This window comes from Saimiri boliviensis, chromosome 7 (assembly GCF_048565385.1).
Source record: "Saimiri boliviensis isolate mSaiBol1 chromosome 7, mSaiBol1.pri, whole genome shotgun sequence".
Taxonomy (NCBI): domain Eukaryota; kingdom Metazoa; phylum Chordata; class Mammalia; order Primates; family Cebidae; genus Saimiri; species Saimiri boliviensis.
Window position 1 is genome coordinate 76958585 of NC_133455.1, and position 24177 is coordinate 76982761.

Below are 24177 nucleotides of genomic sequence, written 5' to 3' on the forward strand. Positions count from 1 at the left end.
AAAGAAAAAACCAAGAACAGATGGCTTCACTGGAAAATTCTACCAAACATTGAAAGAATAATTAACAAACTCCAAAGAATTGAAAAGGAGAAAACATTTCCAAACTCGTTTTATGAGGCCAGCATTAATACCAAAGCCAGACAAAGATACTGTAGGGAAAGAAAACAGATCAAGATCCCTAATAAATACTGATAAAAAAATTTTCAAGTAAGTACAAGGAAACTGAATTCAACAGCATATTAAAATGATTCTATACTGGGACCAAGTGGTATCCCTGGAATGCAAGGATGTTTCAACATATACAAAAATCAATATAATACACTACGTTAAAAGAATGAAAGATTAAAACCACATGATCATCTCAATTGATGCAGAAAAAGCATTTGGCAAAATTTATCATCCTTTCATGATAAAAACACTCAACAAACTAGGAATAGAACTAAACTGCCTTAACCCAATAAATGCCATTTATGAAGAGACAATGACTAATACCACATTCAATGGTGGAAAACTGAAAGCTTTCCCTCTAAGATCAGGAACAAGGAAAAATTCCCTACTCTTGCCACTTCTATTCAACATGGTACTGGAACTCCTAGCCAGAGTAATTAGGAATGAAAAAGAAATAAAAGGTAGCCAAATTGGAAAGGAAGAAGAAAAATTATCTCTGTTTGCAAATGTAGTGTTATATGTGGAAAACCCTAAATATTCCACACTAGAAAAGCTGTTAGAACTAAGAACTAATAAACATAGCAAAATTTGCAAGATAAAAATCAACACACGGAAATCAGTTATGTCTCTATATGCTAACAATGAACAATTCCAGAAAGAAATTAAGAAAACAATTTCATTGTAAATTATCAAAAAGAATGAAATACTTAGGCATAAACTTAACCAAGAAAGCCAAAGACCTATACACTGAAAACTATAAAACATTATTGAAAGAAATTAAAGACACAAAGAAATGGAAAGACATCCAGTGTTCGTGATCAAAAGACTTAAGATTGTTAAAATAGTCATACAATCCAGAGAGATCTATCAATTAAACACAGGTCCTATCAAAATTCCAATAGCATTTTTTGCAGAAGTAGAAGAAACCATCCTAAAATTCATATCAAATCTCAAGGGACCACGAATTGCCAAAATTATCTTGAGATAAAAGAACAGAGTTGGAAGCCTCACACTCCCTGATTTCAAAACATATTTCAAATCTACAGTAATCAGAATAGCATAAAGTGGTACTGCCATAAAGACACACACAAAGACCCATGGAACAGAATAGAGAGCCCAAAAATGAACTCACACGTATATGGTCAAGTGATCTTTGAAAAGGGTATCAAGACTACTCAGTGGAGAACGGATAGTCTCTTTAACCGTTATGCTGTGAGAACTGCATATCCACATGCAAAAGAATGAGGTTGGACCCTTACCTTATGCCATGTACAAAAAATAATTCAAAATGGATTCATGGACTAAATATAAGACCAAAAACTAAAAAATTTCTAAAAGACAACAGGGGAAAATCTTTATGACGTTGGATTTCACGACTACGATACTAAAAGCACAGGCAACAAAAGCAACAATAGACAAATGGAACTACATCAGACTTAAAAACTTCTGCACCTCAAAGAAAGCAGTCAACAGAATTGTATGTTTTCACACTGCTGATAAAGACCTAACTGAGACTGGGCAGTTCACAAAAGAAAGAGGTTTTTTGGACTTACAGTTCCATGTGGTTGAGGAGGCCTCAGAATCATGGCAGAAGGTGAAAGGCACATCTCACATGGTGGCAGACAAGAGAAGAGAGCTTATGCAGGGAAATCCCAACCACGCCCCCCTCCTTTTTTTTTTTTGAGACAGTCTTGCTCTGTCGCTCAGACTGGAGTGTGGTGGCACAATCTTGGCTCACTGCAACCTCTGCCTCCTGGGTTCAAGCGATTCTCCTACCTCCTGAGTAGGTGGGACTATAGGCACATACCACCATGCCTGGCTAATTTTTTGTATTTTTAGTAGAGCTGGGTTTTTTCGTTGTTAGCCAGGATAGTCTCAATTTCCTGACCTCATGATCTGCCCACCTCGGCCTCCCAAAGTTCTGGGATTACAGACATGAACCACCACACCTGACCAAAACCCCGCTTTTAAAACCATCAGATCTCATAAGACTTTTCACTCTCATGAGAAAAGCATGGGAAATATCTGCCTCCCTTGATTCATTACCTCCCACCAGGTCCTTCCCACAACATATGGGAATTCAAGATGAGATTTGGGTGGGGACACAGCCAAATCATATCATTCCACCCCTGGCCTCCGAAGTCTCATGTCCTCATATTTCTTTTTTTTTTTTTTCCTGAGACGGAGTTTTGCTCTTGTTACCCAGGCTGGAGTGCAATGGCGCGATCTCAGCTCACCGCAACCTCCGCCTCCTGGGTTCAAGCAATTCTCCTGCCTCAGCCTCCTGAGTAGCTGGGATTACAGGCACACACCACCATGCCCAGCTAATTTTTTGTATTTTTAGTAGAGACGGGGTTTCACCGTGTTGACCAGGATGGTCTCGATCTCTTGACTTCGTGATCCACCCGCCTCGGCCTCCCAAAGTGCTGGGATTACAGGCTTGAGCCACCGCGCCCGGCCATGTCCTCATATTTCAAAACCAATCATGCCTTCTCAGCAGTCCTCAAAGTCTTAAATTATTTCAGCATTAACTCAAAAGTGCACAGTCCAGGGTCTCATCTGAGAGAAGGCAAGTCTCTTCTGTCTATGAGCTTGTAAAATCAAAAGCAAGTTAGTTACTTCCTATATGCAATGGAGGTACAAGCATTGGGTAAATACAGCCATTCCAAATGGGAGAAAGTGGCCAAAACAAAGGGGCTGCAGGCCCCATGCAAGTCTGAGATCTAGCAGGGCATTCAAATCTTAATGCTCCAAAATGATCTCCTTCGTCTCCATGTCTGATACCCAAATCATGTTGATGCAAGAGATGGCTTCCCATGGTCATGGGCAGCTCCACCTGTGTGGCTTTGCAGGATACAACCTCCCTGGCTTCTTTCATGGCCTGCTGTTGAGTGTCTGTGACTCCTCCAGGCACATGGTGCAAGCTGTTGGTGAATCTGTCATTCTGGGGTCTGGACGGTGGGCCTCTTCTCACAGTTCCACTAGGTGGTGGTACAGCAGTAGGGACTCTGTGTGAGAGCTCTGACCCCACATTTCCCTTCTGCATTTCCCTAGGAGAGATTCTCTGTGAGGGTCCTGTCCCTACAGCAAACTTTTGCCTGGGCATACAGGTGTTTCCATACATATTCTGAAATTTAGGCAGAGGTTTCCAAACCTCAGTTCTTGACTTCTGTACACTCACAGGCTCAACACTACATGGATGCTGCCAAAGCTTGATGCTTGCACCCTCTGAAGCCATGGCCTGAGTTCTGCGTTGGCCCCTTTCAGTCACAGCTAGAGTGGCTGGGATGCAGGGCACCAAGTCCCTAGACTGCACACAGCACAGGGACCTTGGGCCCAACCCACAGAACCACCTTTCCCTCCTAAGCCTCTGGACCTGTGATGGGTGGGGCTACCTCAAAGGTCTCTGACACAGCCTGGAGACATTTTCCCTGTCTTGGTGATTAACATTCAGCTCCTCATTACTTATGCAAATTTTTGCACCCAGCTTGAATTTCTCCTCAGAAAATGGGATTTGCTTTTCTTTTTTGGGGCAGGCGTTATTAGAGTCTCACTCTGTCTCCCAGGCTGGAGTGCAGTGGCATGATCTTGGCTCACTACAACCTCTGCCTCCTAGGTTCAAGTGATTCTCCCACCTTAGCCTCCTGAGTAGCTAGGACTACAGGTGTGTGCCGCCAGGCCATAGTAAGAGTAGAAAGGCAGCACTGGGAATGGGAGAAAATATTCACACATCGCATATCTGGAAAGGGATTAAGTTGTAATTGTTAAAAACAAAGCAGAACACCAGAAAGTAAGAAGTGTTGGCAAGGATGTGGAGAAAATTGGAACACTTGTGCAGTGTTGGTGAGAATATAAAATGGTGCAGCCTCAATGGAAAACAGTATGGAAGTTCCTTAGAAAACTGAACATAGAATTATCGTGTGACCCGGCAATACTGTGTCTGCATATAAATTCAAAAGAATTGAAAGTGTGATTTGAAAGAAATATTTGTACACCCATGTTCATTGTCACATTTTTGTAATAGCCAAGAGGTGGAAGCAGTTCCAGTGTCCAGTATCAGATAAGCAAATTAAGACTAGTCTTCAGCATATGAATTTTGGGGTTATATAAACATTTAGACCATAGCATTGTTTTGCATACATTAATTAATTTCAGCTTTACTGTAAACTTATGAAGCAGGCATTCATATTTCTGTTTTACAGCTGAGAAAATGAGGACCAGGATGCTTATATAATTTACCTGAAATTATGCAGTTCATAAGCTGAAAAACTGGGGTGTTAACTAATTTTTTAGGCTCTAAAACACACACTTTTACCTCCACTGCACTTTACTACCTCACTGTTTTCTTAGTTCTCTGTTTTTTTCTCTCTCCAATGCTGGCAGTGGCCAGTTTCTTGTACTGCTTCTGTGCCATTCTCCATATTTTGACCTCTGTCCCTTTAATTGGCGAGGGTGAAACATTGGTTGCCGATAAGGAACTCTAGGACTGTGTTTGCAAAGTTGAGATTTTCAAATGCATATAAGAAAGTAATTCCTCAGTATTATAATTGGCTACGTTGGCACATGTTTATTAGTTTAGAAAAATTCAGGCATTCTACAGTTTCTTGAAGGGCACAAGTTAGAGGCCTGGTAGTTGTAGGTAAGCTATATATGGTTGATGTGAGATGCCTCTTTCTTACTTCTCTGTATTTTCTTTATTTAAACCTGAAATGGTACATCTCCTAGAAGACATACTAGAGGAATAATTCTTTCACTTTTCAGTGTCAAGACAGCTTTATACTCTTTCCTTTTTTTTTTTTTTTTTTTTGCAAAAGGAAGTGGTCATTTAATAAATAACCATGTCGGAGAGGGGGTGCTACCGTTCAGAACACTCTGGCAGGTAACATAACGTTCCAGAGTAGAAAGGTGCTGGGGGATGCCCTGGCTGTCTGCCATCTCTGGCAGCACACCACTGTTCCAATCACTCAGCCCTTTGTGTCCCTGTTGGTCCCTGAAATCATCTCAGCTGGTGATTCTGGGGGTGGGTGGTGGGAGGGGAATGCTGGGAGGGAGTGACACTTGGGGATCGAAGACAGACCAGGACCTAAAATAAATAAATCATGTTGAATGCCCTATGAAAATGGTGACCCCTTTATATTAAAAAATAGGAGCTTTTATGTATTTGATCTGTCATTATTTATGAAGAATTAAAGCTGAAATGATACTAAACCTATATATGTTAACGTATTTTTATGAAAAATAATTATGTTTTAAAGAAAAAACATTACATTTTCCAAATGTAAATGTCTTGAATGTAATAGCAGAGAACTGAATTCTCATATCTTTTGTCTACATTCTGTTGTGATATGATTTTTGGGTTGACTCATATGATGAAAATCTGGCTTCACAAAAACATGTAGTTAGAAGGCAGAATTATATCAATGGCCTTTTTAGATAATAATGGTGGATATTCTTCTTTGATACTGTAACAAACAGGACCAGTGACACTTTCTTAGAGGTCTAGGATCTGAAACATTTTTATACTGTGTTACAGTAAAATTCATTTCATTCCTCTTAACTTCAAATGGATCTTTTAAGCCATGCATGATTTTGTAACGTGTATTTTAGTTGTGTAGATATTCTAAATGTTATCACTTTGTGCAGTACCAAATATTACATTGTTAATATCACCACCATTTATCAGAAGAGACTTAGGTTACAGGGTAGGTACAAGTTTTTAAAAATTCCGATTTTTGCTTGAAAGCTTAAATTTTATTATTGGCAACAAACATAGTTGTTTACTCTAAAGTGACAGACTTATTTTGTTCATTTTTGAGAAACTGTACAAAATATACAAGTGTAAATAATAGTGATTTACTTTTTGCTTTTTCAGTTAAAATGTTATTCCACAGGGTAAAAAGACTAGCTCACTGCACAGCTGTGATTTTCTTCCAACAATGATAGTACTTTGATACACAGCAAAAATGCTTCCTGTGTATTTCCTGTTTTGTCACACAGAACATTAAAAAGACATGTACTTTAGGGGACAGATTTAACAAAATCAATCTGTATTTTATTTTAATTTTAGTTTTGATTATTGTTCTTTTTTTTAATTAATACTTTTTTTAAGACAGAATTTTGCTCTCATTGCCCAGGCTGGAGTGCAGTGGCACAGTCTCGGCTCACTGCAACCTCTGCTTTCCAGGTTCAACTGATTCTCCTGCCTCAGTCTCCCAAGTAGCTGAGATTACAGGTGCCTGCCACCATGCCCAGCTAATTTTTAAAATATTTTTAGTAGGGACGGGGTTTCACCATGTTGGCCAGGCTGGTTTTGAACTCCTGACCTCAAGTGATCTGCCCGCCTCGGCCTCCCAAAGTGCTAGGATTATAGGAGTGAGCCAGTGCACCTGGCCCATTTATTATGGTTCTTAAGTGAAACAAATGTTTTAAAAAAGTCCTGTGTGGGAGTGAAGAATCCAATGACACTAGTACAGTTTGGGGTTACTGCCTTGATTTCTGCCAAGGCACCAGCTATTTTGCCCATTGCTGCTTTTCTGTCGTCAGTACAAATGTCAGTGCTTTGAAAATGGCAAATAGTATATTATTATGAAAATAAGTTTGGACTTGGAGACCACCTGAAATTGTCTCAGGGACCCCTAAGGGGGCGCAGGGACTGCACTTTGGGAATAACTGCTCTAGAATTATGTGCTTCCCAGTATTCACCAGATTATCTCACTCTATCAGATAGCTCAAGGGTGAAGATAATCTTCAAAGGCTAGTTATGTTAATACATCTAGAGTAACTAGAGGAAATTAGAATTTCTCATTCATTTAGTAGAGATATATTAGGTACTATACTATATTCTTTTCCCTTTCTGTCATCCAAAGTAGGTGCTTTTCTGCTATCTGAACCACTTAGGATGCATGCCCAGATAACTTTCCTTAAGCAAGTACTCTTAAGGAATTTATGAAACTTAATTATAAGAGGCTAGTGGCTAGGTGTCGTGGAGCCAGTAATTCCAGCACTTTGGGAGGCTGTAATTCCATCTGTAATTCCAGCACTTTGAGAGGCTGAGGCGGATGATCACTTGAAGTCAGGAGTTTGAGACTATCCTGGCTAACATGGCGAAACCCCAGCTCTACTAAAAATACAAAAATTAGCCAGTTATGGTGGCACACACTTGTAATCCCAGCTTCTCAGGAGGCTGAGGGATGAGAATCACTTGAACCCAGGAGGTGGAGGTTGCAGTGAGCCAAGATTGAGCCACTGTACTACAACCTGGGTGACAGGGTTAAATTCTGTCTCAAAAAAAGAGGCTAGCATATCTCTTTTCTGCCCTTGACTTAAACCAGTTTTAGAAAGGAATGAATGAGGCTAAATTTTCTTGTCCAAACTAATTTTCTACTTCTTCACAGACAAAAGATCTTATCACTAACAAATCCATTAGCTCCAAGGTTGTTAACTCTGACAAGCTCCTGAAAAAATGCACTTCTGCATGAATGTACTACCAGATTTTCTTCATTGTCTCCCAAGCCAGCACTTAACGTACAGGATTCTTTATTAGACTCTATGTGATATTGAGATTAGAATGTCTACCTTAGTAACTTTGATTCATCTTAAGCCATCAGGTATCTCTTGACATCTAGATGATAATCTAGTACCAAAACGAGTTCAAAAACATTCGTTACCCTTCATGTTGGTATAGTGGAGTTCATGAAGTATCTGGGTCACAAAAGTGGGATTTACACCATAAATGCTAATTGGAAAACCTGTTTCTTTATGAGTGCAGCCTCTTGAGGGAAAGACTTAACAGATTGGAGGTTTTGTCCATTGAGGCCCCAATGCTGTCAACACTAGTTCTCTGCTTAAACTTTCACACTTAACAAGAAGAAACAAAAGGAGAACAAGGTTCCAGACTTCAGGAAAGAGGCTCAAATCATAACATTTTAGTGGCTCCAGCATAATTTGATAAATGATTGGTTTGTATTATAATCATTGTGTCATAGAGAAAAAAATGATATACTTTTCAAGGCAAGTTTTATAAAAGTATTATTACTTTGGCTGGGATATTCTTGATGCTTCTGAGATCCTTTATATTCTTGCCTCAAAGCTTAGCTGATGAACCTTAAATGCGTCCACCACACTTATATGCCACTTACACTCTAAAGCTGATGTTGTGTTTGTTGAAGGACTTACTAATATTAAAACCCTCCAGTAGAAAGAGCTGTTGTCCGATGAGTCACTAGCATGATTTTTTCTTTTTCAGTTCTTTCTCTAAAGAGGGGTCACGTTGTTTAGAAAAAAAACAATGCTCTCTTCATTTGCTTTATCACATTTAGGGGATGTTTTTTCTTACATTTTTCATGTTTGATTTCCCAGGAAGATGTAGATGTTTTCACCCTTTATTTATAAAAAAGGCAACCACACTTGTCCTCATCTGCAAGGTTGCTGGATAAAGAAGCTGAGCCACCTGAGTTCTGATCTGGTTCTTTTAAACTAAGCTTTACTTGTTTAGGGCAATGCTAAACCTCTGCATATACTTCCCAATCATTAACAGTCTAAGTAATAATATTTTTAGTTATTCCTCCTGTGACATTATGATTATGTCCTGCTTTTAAGCATCCAGTTAAAGATACTGAAAGACATTAGAAAATACTAACAGCTAAGACTTTCTAAAAACCTGAGGGCTACTATATTTCCCTAAATTTCTTGTCCCACATTATGGTTCACTCATTTTGAGATACCCCAGCTAAAACATCCAGTAACTTGCTGCACCTGGTAGCAAGAATCAATTTGGCCTAGTCATCACTATGTCAGCTTAATTTTTACCTCCCAGAGGTCTTGCTGTATCGTCAATTAATAAGTAACAGAAACAATCCATTTACCTTTGAATAAACTGGTTAGCTTTGGTTTGTTCATTCATTCAGCTATCAGACATGTAATGAATAATGCTTTGAATGTGCCTTGAACATTATTTATTTTTGAAGAGCCTGCTGAGAAAATGGTCTATATTAACAACAACAGTAATGATAATTAATACTTAATTAGCAGTACAGGCCCTGTTCTAAGAGTTACATCTGTCAACTGCTGTAGGTTCCTCCTTATTTTTCTACTAAAAAATTTATGCTAAGCACCCTTTGGCTTGCCTCTTTGTTTCCTTAGCAGCAAAAGAAAGTATGGAAAAACTGCTCTGAAGAGTAGAACATGCATCCTGTCAGCAGTTTATGTGGCACATGTTATCTGGCAGTTTTTAGAAATGGAGGTGGCATGATGATATTCTCTGCTTTCTAAAGAGCAAGGATAAAGGATTAACCGTATTCGCAGATTACTAGTATTTTCAGGAATATCTTTAGAGAAATACTGTGATTATTTTTACTGTTAATATTTCCATATACAACTATGTTTACTTTCTCTGTTTCTGCACTCCTCATTGAGAGTTTGATTTCTAATCTAAAAGATTTTATTGGTTTGTCCATAGCACTAAGTTAAGAACAAGAACACAGTCTATAATTCTTGTATTTGATTCAAAGAAATAATATTTAAAAATCATATATTTTTAGGTAACTGAATGTGAGATATTTCTGTCACTTCTGGTGAAATTTCTGGATGCAGATAAACCACAGTGGCTACGAGCCGTTGCAGTGGAATCAATACACAGATTTTGTGTGCAGCCTCAACTATTAAGGTAAAACCTCTGCAATAGTTTGTTAAATAGAAAGGTGAATGTTTATTGACTTGTAAACTAGCCTATAATATGTTAATAAACTAGTGGGAACACTTTTGGTATTTATTCCCAGTATTAGTGATTTCTAAACAAAGAAAATAGGATCTATGAGGAGAATAGTACCTATAAGGAGGGGTTGGGTATAGATGTGGAAAAGAACTATGAGGTAGACACATGTGATGAATGATAGACATCATTCTGAATTTACCAACTGAATATAGCCAAAATAATTTGTAGAACCATGACCTCAATCTGAACCTTTGTCCTAAATTAGTAAAATCACTCAGGTGTAATGAAGAGTTTTTGAGTATAGCATGGTAACTCTTATAGTAATATTACTTGTTATAAAAAGGTTTAAAATGTTTAATACCTTCCAATGTTTTTCCAAGAAACATTTTAAATTATTTTACAGGTCATTTTGTCAGTCCTATGATATGAAACAGCATTCTACTAAGGTTTTTCGTGATATTGTAAATGCACTGGGATCTTTTATACAGTCCTTGTTTCTTGTCCCTGCTACTGGAAATCCTGCTACAAGCAACCAAGCTGGTAAAAACATATTCATAATTCTGTTTCACATATTCTGCCATAAGTTACAGTATTGACTGTTCTGGGAGGATATTATATAGAAATCCTGTGATAGGCCGGGCTCGGTGGCTCAAGTCTGTAATCCCAGCACTTTGGGAGGCCGAGGTGGGTGGATCACGTGGTCAAGAGATCGAGACCATCCTGGTCAACATGGTGAAACCTCGTCTCTACTAAAAATACAAAAAAATTAGCTGGGCATGATGGCACGTGCCTGTAATCCCAGCTACTCAGGAGGCTGAGGCAGGAGAATTGCCTGAGCCCAGGAGGCGGAGGTTGCGGTGAGCCGAGATCGAGCCATTGCACTCCAGCCTGGGTAACAAGAGCGATACTCCGTATCAAAAAAAAAAAAAAAGAAAAGAAAAGAAAAGAAATCCTGTGTTAGAGAAATATTTGAGTTACCTAAATATGTTGATAGTAAATAATTACACTTAAAGAATAATCTGATGTCATTGAAGCAGTTTTCTGTCTTTCTTTCCAGAATAGGTTTTCTTCTCTGACATACTTTCAGTTTATCTAATTACATATGAACAAAGGTTTAGATGCTAATCTTCATTTTTAAAAGAATCTTTATTTTATGACTCCCTTTACAGAGTTTAAATGGTTACCACCTTAGGAAACCTTAGTCTCTCTCTAAAGGAGTTAACATGATTGAAGTTTGTTTGGGAATTTGTATGGTTTTTTGTTTCCTTTTACCTTCTTTTCCTCCACTTTTTACTGAGTGATGGTTTTTTTATACTTTATTCCCACTTCTGATCAAAAGTGTTCTAATGAAAGATATGCTAAACATTTATCAGTATTTTTACTTCCTCTAGTAGCTTTTATTTTAAAAAGGGAAATGGTATTTTAGGGAAATAGGAAGACTCTCTAATAGACAAAATAGTACTGATTTCATTTATTTCTGTATTACCCATTCTGATAGTATAGACTTTTTTTTGGAAGATTGGCTAGGTGTTTGAATATTATTGATTTGTAGTCAAGTAGTAAATTAGTATCTTTCGTTTTTTTCCCCTTCTCTAACAGGAAACAATAATTTAGGTGGCTCAGCCTCAGCACCAGCTAACTCAGGAATGGTGGGGATTGGTGGAGGTGTTACTTTGCTACCTGCATTTGAATATAGGGGAACCTGGATACCTATTTTAACAATCACAGTTCAAGGCAGTGCTAAAGCCACCTAGTAAGTAGCAGTAGCATTATTTTATAAGGAATGATATTGTTGGGGGTGATATTTAACCTAAAATGCTTCTCTCTGTATAATATTTTAAATTTTAGATTCAGTATTTCTGATGCATTTTAGAGCTCATTTTCTTTTATTGTATTTTGAAAATTGTGTCTAGGACTGGATTTTATTTGTTTTCTTTTGTGCTGTTTGTAGACTAACAGCATTATAAAACAAAATGTGATTTTTTTTCGTATGGTCCTATTAGCTCTCCTATACAGCTTTTTGGTTTAAGTATATGAATTAGTTTCAGACCACTTGGGCTTAGTTCTTCTCATATTAGCTGAGTTACTTACAAAAAAATAATCTTTTTTTTTCTTTTTACCTCATTTCTCTCATCTATACCATAGAAGTAGTGATATATCTCATTTTCAGAATTCTTTGTATAAGAAAAGTTATTTTAAGTGCTTAGCTAATCATACTAACACATGGAAATTTTAGTTTTTAATTAAAAGTGCTTAATGGATTCCATATCTGTTACTTTTAAATTATTATTAGCCATTTCAATTTAACAAGTGCATACTCAGTGATGTACTACTGATTTTTTAAAAGTTTTAATGAAATACAGTACTTACAGAAATAAGACGTCTATACTACATGTATTTAACCTTGCTGCAGTTACTGTGAGGCAATCACAGATATTTGAGTAATTGGTATGTATAATTAAATGTGGTGGCTCATGCCTATAATCCCAGCACTTTGGGAGGCCAAGGCGACCAGATCACATGTGGTAGGGAATTGGAGACCAACCTGACCAACATGGAGAAACCCTGTCCCTACTAACAATACAAAAAATTAGCCGGGCGTGGTGGCAAATGCCTTTAATCCCAGCTAATCAGAAGGCTGAGACAGGAGAATCACTTGAACCCGGGAGGTGGAGGTTGTGGTGAGCCAAATTGCACTATTGCACTCCAGCCTGGGCGACGAGAGCAAAACTCTGTCTCAAAAACAAAACAAAACAAAACAAAAAACATCCTTAGCCACGTACAGTGACTCATCCTTGTAATCCCAGTACTTTAGGAGGCTGATATGGGCAGATCACTTGAGGTCAGGAGTTCAAAACCAGCCTGGCCAACGTGGTAAAGTCCCATCTCTACTAAAAATAGAAAAATTAGTTGGGCTGGTGTTGTACATCTCTAATCCCAGCTACTCGGGAGACTGAGGCATGAGAATCGCTTGAACCTGGGAGGCAGAGGTTGCAGTGAGCTGATATCATGCTACTACACTCCAGCCTGGGTGACAGAGCAAGATTCTGTCTAAAAATAAAATAATCTTTATGACATAAATGAAGACTTAATGTGAAACAGACTCAGGAGGCTGAAGCAGGAGAATCACTTTAGGTCAGGAGTTGGAGTACAGGCTGGGTAACCACGAAACCCTATCTCTTAAAAAAAATAGAAGTGAGACAGAATCTTTGACTAGTTTAAATCATAAATTTCTATAGTATGTCAGTCCGCATTGTATCATCCTAGTGATATTTTACCTTGCAGATTGATTTTGCCTAAAATTATAAAAGTATAGAGTTACAGAAGACTAAAATGTTTTAATTAAAATATTGTTATTTTTAGTCATTTATACTAAAACTACTTAGTATTATACAGACTTTGCCTTGGGACAAAAGGTAATGACTCAAGCACACTAGATAATTACGTTGTAAAAGAATCAGATATCTAGCACGAAAGGAGACATTAATTATCAAGTTCACCTTCCCACCTCATTTTATAACCTGAACAAAACCCAACACAGGATGTTACATACACATTTTCAGTGCCGCAAAGAAAAGTCAGCACTAGGACAAAGAATCTCTCAGCAAGGAAATCTTTACTTTCTTTGGAAAGGGTACACTCGTCAGCAGTCTTGCCACGAGAGTGCAACAAACAAAGGAAAAGCAGACGTATTTATCCCTTATGCATTTGGGATCATACTTACTGTTGTGTCTGATCTCCCTTGGTTGGAGCCAGACCTCACCATCTAAAACTGAACTCAGTTAGCTAATAACTTAAAACTTTCTTGAATAGGTAAAGGCAATGGAGAACCAAAGTAAAACAGGAAGGCCAAATAAAGAAGGGATGGAAAGTTGCTTGCAAAAGGACTTAGAAAAGTAACAACATAAATATCTTGGTTAAAGTATAGGAATATAGAATGTACTACATGTCTGTGAGCATGTCTAACACAAATATCTTGGTTAAAGTACAAGGAGGTAGAATGTACTACATGCCTGTGAGCATGTCTGATAGCTACATTGGATAGGGCTTAACAAAGCGTTATTAGCAAAAAGCAAGAAGGCTTTAGTCTTTAAAACAAACTCTTATTTCTAACACTTAGTATTTGTTCTTTAACAAGAAAGGAAACTTTGAAGAGGAACTTTTCTACTTCCTACACAGGAGAAAATTCTTGCCTTCATAGAGCTTACACTTTAGTGAGTGAGATAGTAAATAAATAAGGACACAAGTAAATATATAGTATAACCTTGGGTAGTGGTTAATTTGAAGAAAAAGTAAGTTAAGGGGATAGAAAATGACCAACGTGAAGATGGGGACAGAAAGGGTCTCCGGGAGGAGATAATACTGAGCAGACACGTAAAGGGAAGGAGTGAAGATGTGTGCTTGAGGAAGGAAAAAAAAAATAGAAACAAGCCACAACATAATGAATACTTGACTGGATTGTAAAACTGCTTTTTAAAATTTATTATTAAAAGCCAACAAACAAATTATTTATGCTGGATTTTAACTGAATCTGCTACTAAATACTGTCATTTTTTAATATGGCAGTTGATTTCACTTTATCTTAATTTTCTCTCATGAAGACAAGATTAGGACTGAATCTCTAAAGGAACATATGCTTAGTTTCTTGATTTTTTTTTTTTTTTTTAGTGCTTTACATGCGGAAATTGCTTAATTCTGAAATAATAAACAGCCAGAAAATATTGGGAGTTATTTTGTACGTGGGTTAGTATGTTCACATTGGAGCTTAACTGTTAAATTGGCATCTGATTGTGCATTCTGTTCTTTTATTGACTGAGTATAATTTGAAAACTTAAGTGATGTATAGATAGAAGTAGTTTTGACATCAATATTGGTGGCATGTTCTTTCATATTTAATATACTTTAGATCCTTTCAAAGTTGGACTTGAGACAGTTTTTGCTATTTGACCTTAAGTTTAAAATGTTTAAACAAATAAATTGCACTTTATCTAAAAGTGGAATTTATGCAGTAATTTTAATAAAGTGGCACTGAAACAGTGAGGTAAGAAAGTATGTGTTTTCTTTTAGGTTCATGGTATAAATAAAAAGTATAAATTACCTGTTAACTATTGTAGTGCTTAAAGTCTGTGCCATAGAATTTGAGAATTAGAGTTTACAGTGTTTTGGATTATTTTATGTTTTAGATACATTTTCCCAATAGATCACATATTCATTGAGAACAGGAATTTATCTAACGAGATGCTTAGCACTGGTTTATGCAGGATGCAGCTCTCTAAGGTTAACTGGCCTGGGAAAGATTAAACCCATAAACTCTATCTCCATTTGAGCTTAACTTTCTTTCTCTTTTTTTAACTTTTATTTTACATTTGGGGGTGCTTGTGAAGGTTTGTTAAATAGTTAAACATGTGTCATGGGTATTTGTTGTATGTATTATCTCACCACCCAGGTGTTAAGCCCAGTACCCAATAGTTCACCTTTTCTGCTCCTTTCCTTCCTCCTACCCTCCCCCTTCAAGTAGACCCCAGTGTCTGGTGTTTCCTTCTTTGTGTTCATAAGTTCTTATCATTTAGCCGCCACTTATAAGTGAGAACATGTAGTATTTGGTTTTGCTAATGGCCTCCAGCTCTAGAGCTTAAATTTCTTTATCGATAATGTAAATGTATTTCTAATGATTACATAAAATTTTAAAAGCTAAAGAGTTGACACATTGGTGTTAGGCTTTAGTGTCAGACTTGAGTTAAAAAACTACTGATTAATAACTGTCATCTTAGTCCTCGGTTTTATTATCTGTGTCTCTTAACGGTTTTTGTGAGGAGTTAAATGAGATTATACATATTCAAAAAGTAGAGTCCTAGGCTAAGAGTATTTGCTTGTTGAATGATCACTATATATAGATGTTCTTACATTTTCTAAATTAGCATTTCTTTATTAATTACCTACCTTGATGATTCACAAACTTTAAGAATTTGAGGTAGGAAATTTTCTTAGCTTTTTTATTGTAATCTTTAGTAATTTCAATTTTACTTTTGAGATAATTCATATGCCATGAAATTCACCCTTTTATAGTGTACAGTTCATAGTTGCACTATATTGCAAAGTTGTACAACCATTATCACTACTTAATTCTAGAAAATTTTATCACCCCTGAAAAACCATATACCCATTCCAGTCATTTCCCAAGTCCCCCTTCTAGCCCCTTAACAGCCACTAATCTGCTTTCTGCACCTATTGATTTGCCAATTCTGGATATTCCATATAACTGGAATGACACAGTAAATGTCCTTTTGTGTCATGCTTCTTTGAGACAACATAATTTTTTAAATTGATATGTAATAAATGTATATTTCCAGGGTATATGTGATATTTTGATACATTTATATAATGTGTAGTGATCAAATCAGGGTAATTGTCTTATCACCTCAAACATTTATCTTTTCTTTATGCTGGGAACATTTGAATTCTTGTGTTCTGGCTATTTTAAAATATACAATAGATTATACCGTACCGAACTGTTAAATACTAAACTTTATTCCTTTCCGTTTAATTGTATTTTTGTACCTATTCATCAACCTGTCTTCACCCCCAAATCTCCATCCTTCCTGGCCCCTGGGAACCACCCATCTGCTTTCTGACTTCATGAGATCCACTTTTTTAGCTCCCACATCAGCATAATGTTTTGAAGGTTCATCTGTGTTATAGCATGTGTTCACACACCTTTATATGTCTGAATAATATTCCAGTGTATGGAATGGCTTTTTTCATCAATTGATGCGTATTGGGTTATTTTTTACTTTTGTTTATTATGAATAATACTGCTATGAGCATTTGTCTACAAGTTTTTGCATAGACATGTGTTTTCATTTCTATTGGATATGCAACTAATAGTGGAATTGCTGGTTTATATGGTCACTCTATGTTTAAATTTTTGAGGAAATGCCAAATTGTTTCCCAAGCAATTGTATCATTTTATGTTCCTACCAGCAATGTGTGAGGGTTCAAATACCTCCACATCCTCCGCAATACTTATTAATCTTTTTTATTGCAGTCATCCCAGTGTTTGTGAAATGATACCTTACTTAAGTGCTTTGATTTGCATTCCCTAATGACTGGTAGTAAGCATGTTTGTATGCTTCTTGGGCATTGATATGTCATGTTGGGAGAAATGTCTATTCAGATTCATTGCTCCTTTATTTATTTATTTATTTTTGAGACAGAGTCTCTGTTGCCCAGGCTGGAGTGCAGTGGCATGATCTCAGCTCACTGCACCCTCCAGCTCCTGGGTTCAAGTGATTCTCCTGCCTCAGCCTCCTGAGCAGCTGGGACTACAGACATGTGCCACCATACCCAGCTAATTTTTTTCTGCATTTTTAGTAGAGATGGGGTTTCACTGTCTTAACCAGGATGATCTTGATCTCCGGACCTCGTGATTAGCCCCCCTCAGTCTCCCAAAGTGCCGGGATTACAGGTGTGAGCCACGGCACCTGGCGCGTTGCTCCTTTTTAATTGAATTGTCTTTTTCTTATTTAGTTTTCAGAGTTATATATTCTGGATGCCTGTCTCTTATCAGATATGTGATTTGCAAAAGTTTTCTTTCATTCTGTGCGTCTTTTCATTTTCTAGACTGCTGCTTTTTGAAATACAATTGTTTTTAATTTTGATGAATCTGTTTTTTCCTTTGTTGCTTATGCTTTTGGTGTCATATCTAACAAACCTTTGCCTATCTGAGGTCATGAAGATTTTTACCTATGTTTTCTTCTAAGAGTTTTATAGTTTTAGCTCTTACGTTTAAGTCATTGATTCATTTTGGAGTCAATTTTATATATGGTGTGAGATGGGAGTCCAGCATTGCTCTTCTTTATGTGAATATCCAGTTGTTCCAGAATCATTAGTTCTTTGTCAATTGAATTATTATTTTTTCTGGGAATTATTTTGCCAGATACCAATTTTAAGAGATTTAGAACCATAGTTCACTATCTGCCATGATTTAAAACAGATTTATTGCCCTTCCTTCTGAAAACTTTCTTCTAATTATGGGGTAAAAAGTTGCTCTGCAGTTTGAACTTGACACACTATTCTTACTTTGTTGGCAGATTATATTTGAAATGGTAGGTGAGCTGGGCATCTCACGGTGCGAAAAGCATCTTACTCTTCATAGGAGTGATATGATTTGATGGCATGTTATTTTTAAAGTACAAGTCAGAGTTTGAGAAGTTTTATAATCTATCTCATATTTTGTGTGTCAGTCTTTATTTTTCTAATATCTAATATTTAATGAAAACATTGGCATAACTCAGGGGAGAACAAGAAGTAAATTATTAAAATAGTTATGGCAGTGGGTAGGCCTTAATTTTTCTATTCAGGTTATTAAAATACCACGAAGGTATCCCTCCCTTAAATAAAACAAACTTGGTAATGTCCCTTTATTTTTGCTATTCTGTTAATTTTAATTTCTATAGTCCATAAATTGTAGACAGAGTTTTATGTATTTTTTTTGCTGTGGCTTCTCATTACTATTCTTTTTCATAATTTCAGCTTAGAAATGTTGGACAAAGTTGAGCCTCCAACTATCCCTGAAGGTTATGCCATGTCTGTGGCATTCCATTGTTTGCTAGACCTTGTTCGTGGAATCACAAGTATGATTGAAGGAGAGTTAGGAGAGGTTGAAACAGAATGTCAGACCACCACCGAAGAAGCTTCTTCACCAACACAGTCGTCAGAGCAGCAGGATTTACAGTCCGCATCAGACCAAGTGGATAAGGAAATTGGTATGAGTCTGTATTTTTATTGGAGTCCAGATTCTATTGGAAATAATATGGAATTTACAGAGAATTTGCAAAAATTATACTTTCTATAAGTCTTTCACACTTACTTCTCAAGTGTTAACCACTTTCCCACATTTACCTTACGATTTTCTTGAATTACGTACATGTGACTATACTTTTTCCTGACCTTATTTAGAGAATAAATTGCAGACATGATGCCATATTACTACCCTTTAATGCATCAGTGTGCATTTTCTCAAAATACAGACAGTCTCCTGTGTATCATAGTACAATCACCATCAGAAATTTAACGTCAATCCAATATGATCTTCCAGATATCATTCAAATGTTACCAGTTGCCCTAGTGATGTCCTTTCATGTGTTGAATTTAGTTGCCATATCTCAACTTGGAAGAGTTTTGTAGTTCTTCCTTGTTTTATGTGACCTTGACTTTTCGTGAGTACAAGTCAGTTAGTTTGAGTTTGTGTTGTGTTCCTTCATAATTAAATTCAGTTTATTCATTTTTGACAGGACTGGCACAGAAATGTTGCTGTGCTGTACTTACTCTGTCACTGTATTAGGAAGCATACTACAATATCAATTTGTGTCATTATTGGAGATGCTTGGTTCTATCAGATGGTTAATACAATGTCAGCCTGGTTTCTTCAATGTATAATTAATTAATTTTTGGAAAAATACTTTCAGATTGTTACTACAAAAGAGTGCTTTCCCTTCTGCACTTATTTTTAAACATTTGTTCACTTATATTAGTATAGATTCATGGATTTCTGTTTTATTCAAAGGATTACAGTCTTTGACTACTATTATTTGGTTTGATGCTCAGATTGTTCCCAACATGGCCAATGGTACCTCTTTCAAGATGGCCCCTGTGTCCTTTGGACATGTCCCATGCCCTTTTGAAATTCTCTGAGCACTTCCTTACTCTTTGATAGAACAAGATGTTCTAGGCTGATCTCGGATGATTCTTGTCCAGCCCAGGTATCAGTCATATCTCCAGGAAACCCTCGTTCCTTTTAGTGTAGAATAGTATTGAAATGAACACAGGGATACTAGGTATCCTTTTTGCTACTTGGATAGGAAATACATATCCACATCCACACACCTATGCACACACAAGCACACATCTCTCTACATTTCCAAAATGTCTATTTCTCTATGTATGTTGAACTACCATGACATCACACTAGCTTCTTCAGTTCCAGTTCAGTACCACAAGGTTTATTTTTAACTTTCTGTATTTGTAATTCCCCTCTCCAACAGTGTGGAACCTGTTCACATTTTGCTCAGTGTATGGACTTATTTGCTTGATTCTCAACATATATAATCAGTCTTCTGGCTGAGCCAGTTTGTTACACTGCACCCTGCCCTTACTCCAAATGGTTACACAGGCCAAGAAAGTTTGGTTGAAGAGGAAGGGAAAGGAAAGGATAACAGCTGGGCATTGTGGCATGTGCCTATAATGCCAGCTACTGGCTGAAGCAGGAGGATTGCTTGAGCCCAGGAGGTCTAGTCCAGTCTGGGTAACACAACAAAACCCTGTCTCTTAAAAAAAATTTATATATATATATGGCCAGGTGCAGTGGCTTACGTGTGTAATCCCAGCATTTTGGGAGGCCAAAGCAAGTGTATCATGAGGTTAGGAGATCATGACCAGCCTGACCAACACGGTGAAACCACATCTCTACTAAAACTACAGAAATTAGCCAGCCTGGTGGTGCATGCCTATAATCACAACTACTTAGGAGGCTAAGTCAGGAGAATCACTTGAACCCGGGAGGCGGAGGTTGCAGGGAGCTGCGATCACGCCACTGCACTCCAGCCTGGGTGACAGAGCAAGACTCAGCTCCAAAATATAAGTATAAATAATGTATATATACGTACACATACCAGTTAACTTGTGCACAGAAAGATCTTACCGTAGATATTTTAAAACAACTTTTTTTTTTTTTTGAGGTGGAGTTTCGCTCTTGTTACCCAGGCTGGAGTGCAATGGCGCGATCTCTGCTCACCGCAACCTCCACCTCCTGGGTTCAGGCAATTCTCCTGCCTCAGCCTCCTGAGTAGCTGGGATTACAGGCATGCGCCACCATGCCCAGCTAATTTTTTTGTATTTTTAGTAGAGACGGGGTTTCACCATGTTGACCAGGATGGTCTCGATCCCTTGACCTCGTGATCCACCCGCCTCGGCCTCCCAAAGTGCTGGGATTACAGGCTTGAGCCACCGCGCCCGGCCTCAAAACAACTTATTTTTAAGACTTCTTCAAGTCCGAAACTATAGTATGGCTTCTGAGTTTTCGTTCTTTTAATTTTTTAAATACTAAATATTAGTATTTAATAATTAAGCTGATGGAATATTTGACATTATCGAGGAAAGTTTTAGAATTTGACATTATTAAATATTGTGCTATCTATAATTATAATTCAGTATTGTATTTTTTTTTTCTTTAAGTTAGTAGGGCTGTTTGGGAAGAAATGGTGAATGCCTGCTGGTGTGGTCTTCTTGCTGCACTCTCACTCCTTCTGGATGCCAGGTATTAAGTCTTTGTAAGTTTAATATTGCACTGTGTCAGTCAAAAAAACACATTAAAATGATTTACTTAAATTTGTTCCTATAATTATTTTCTTTTCTTTCTCTCCTTTTTTTTTTTTTTTTTTGAAAGGAAGTCTCACTCTTGTCCCCCAGGCTGGAGTGCAATGGCACAATCTTGGCTCACTGCAACCTCTGCCTCCCAGTTTCAAGCGATTCTACTGCCTCAGCCTCCCGAGTAGCTGGGATTACAGGTGCCTGCCACCACGCCTGGCTAATTTTTATATTTTTAGTAGAGATGGGGTTTCACCATGTTGGCCAGGCTGGTCTCAATCTCCTGACCTCGAGTGATCCACCCACCTCGGCTTCCTAAAGTACTGGGGTTACAGGCATGAGCCACTGTGCCTGGGCAGAATTATTTTCTAATATTAGTTTTTTATGTGTGTGAAACATTATTCTTTTTCTCTCATCCCCCTTCCTCATTCTTTCCTTGCCCTGCCCCAAGCCACCAGAATTTTTTGATGTTTTAATGGAAAATACAATCCTAAAATTACAGAATACCTTTTTCATTTCAAGACTTAGAACTGTTTTTGCAATGATTATATTTAATTTGTTGTTTTTCTTTAGGATTTAGAAATTTACTTATTTCAAAATGCTTGGCATTTTAAGCTAAGTCTTTATGTTCATAGTCCTTGTCTTCAGTAATAAATAATGTATTACACATTGCTTTTACCCAGTTCAACTTTTTAGGTTATGTTAATAGATTAAAATTTCTTCTTCAGTATATTGGTAGTATTTTGACGAACTTTTGAATAGATTTTCTTCATACTTTACTGAATACTTAATTTCATGTCATGCTTTACAATATAATTAAAAATAAGTTTATCAGATTAAATAAAATACTTTCTTTTCAGCACAGATGAAGCGGCCACTGAGAATATTTTAAAAGCTGAACTGACTATGGCTGCTCTTTGTGGAAGACTGGGCCTTGTAACTTCAAGAGATGCCTTTATAACTGCAATATGCAAAGGTTCCCTGCCTCCTCATTATGCTCTTACTGTATTAAATACTACCACTGCAGCTACACTTTCCAACAAATGTAAGACAGGCTTACTCAAAATTCTCTCTATGTAATGGGATGTTATGGTATAGACAGAAGATTATAGACATTCTGAGTTTAAGTCTGCTTTTCCATGTACTGACTCTGTGACCTTGGAGAAATTAATGTCCCTGAGCTCTTAAAAAATAAGGGGTGGGAGTGGGGGATGGGGGTGGGATATCCAAAATTTCAGAATCTAAAATGCTCCAAAATCCAAAACTTGTTGAGCATCAACATGAAAAAGGAAATGATCATTGGATAAGTATATAATGTGAATAGCTATAAAATGCAAATATAAGTATTTGCAAATATGCAAATAAATGCATACGTATATATAATATACATATTCCAAAATCTGAACAAATCTGAAATCTGAAACAGTTGTGATCCTAAGCATTTTGGATAAGGGATGCTCAACTTGTAATACGAATTTTAAACAACAGTTACTGGGGTCAAATAAGTTAAAAAGTCCTTTGTAAACTATGGGATACTGTTGAAATGGTGATTTTTTTTTTTTTTTTAGTGGAACTAGTAGAATAATAATGTTTGCAACAACTTAGGTTAAACCAACATTCAAAAATTTATTTTCTTGTTGAATTCTTTGAAAATACTTGTTTGTTACATATAATATAAATTTCAATGTAATATTCAGGATTTATATATATATATATATTTTTGGAGGGGAATTAAAATTTTTTGTTGTTGTACTTTAAGTTCTAGGGTATATGTGCAGATCTTGCAGGATCGTTACATAGGTATACGCATGCCATGGTGGTTTGCTGCCTCCATCCCCGCTTATATATGTTTTTAATGAGACAGGATCTCACTGTATTCCCCAGGCTGATCTTGAACTGGGCTAAAGCGATCCTGTCTCAGCCTCCCAAGTAACTGTATTACAGGCTAATATTCAGTTTTCAAACTGAAAGTACATTGATCTCTAACTTAAAAAGTTATACCAGGGATACATGTTTAAAATACTTAATGTGTTCTAGCTCTGTATTGCTTATGAAGAAGTTACCAAAGTTATATAATTTTATGTTATATAGAAAATTACTTAATATTTGCTTAACTTGTCTTTGTTTTTGTACCTCGTGAGGTTTTTGTACCTCGTGAGGTTTTTGTGTGTTTTTTGTTTTTTGTTTTTGAGACGGAGTCTCCTCTGTCACCCAGCCTGGAGTGCAATAGCATGATCTTGGCTCACTGCAACCACCGCCTCCTGAATTCAGACAATTCATCTGCCTCAGCCTCCTGAGTAGCTGAAACTACAGAAGTGCATCACCATACCTGGTTAATTTATGTATTTTTAGTAGAGTCAGGGTTTTACCATGTTGGCCAGGCTGGTTTTGAACTCCTGACCTCAGGTGATCTGTCCGCCTTGGCCTCCTAAAATGGCCGGGATTGCAGATGTCAGCCACTGTGCCCAACCCTTCCTGAGTTTTTAAAATATTTGCATATAGGTATTAGGTATTACTGATATTTAAATAAGTGTATGGCTAAACTTGGTTTAATCAAAACATAATACTATTATAAATGCAATATAAAAAATATATTTTAATTATTTAGGCTTTCCTTTGTGTTCTAGCATATTCTGTTCAGGGCCAAAGTGTTATGATGATAAGTCCATCAAGTGAATCTCACCAGCAAGTTGTGGCAGTGGGTCAACCTTTAGCAGTCCAGCCTCAAGGGACAGTAATGGTAATGTACTTGTTCTTTTTTCGTTTATCAATTAGATGTCAAGGAAACCTGTCATACCTATCTTTGTGTGTGCCAAAATGTATCATTACATTTATTTACTTACTTTTACCTGGATTGTATATTTAAAAGAAGCTAGTTCATGCAGTTGACATTATTGTAACTAATGTGATAATACAACTTTTAATCAAATGAA

The 24177-nt window shown here is 37.0% G+C and overlaps 1 protein-coding gene across 3 annotated transcripts in view; it reads left to right on the forward strand.

The window, feature by feature from the left end:
- The window catches only part of MON2 (MON2 homolog, regulator of endosome-to-Golgi trafficking), a 137191-nt gene that overhangs the window by 53883 nt on the left and 59131 nt on the right, over positions 1 to 24177 (forward strand). For all 3 annotated transcript variants that reach the window (XM_003926513.4, XM_003926512.4, XM_074402829.1), the window contains exons 9-15: positions 9708 to 9832; positions 10284 to 10420; positions 11480 to 11633; positions 18413 to 18645; positions 21113 to 21194; positions 22105 to 22289; positions 23872 to 23984. In XM_003926513.4, coding sequence (XP_003926562.1) covers positions 9708 to 9832; positions 10284 to 10420; positions 11480 to 11633; positions 18413 to 18645; positions 21113 to 21194; positions 22105 to 22289; positions 23872 to 23984 — 1029 coding nt within the window. The remainder of the gene's footprint in view (positions 1 to 9707; positions 9833 to 10283; positions 10421 to 11479; positions 11634 to 18412; positions 18646 to 21112; positions 21195 to 22104; positions 22290 to 23871; positions 23985 to 24177) is intronic.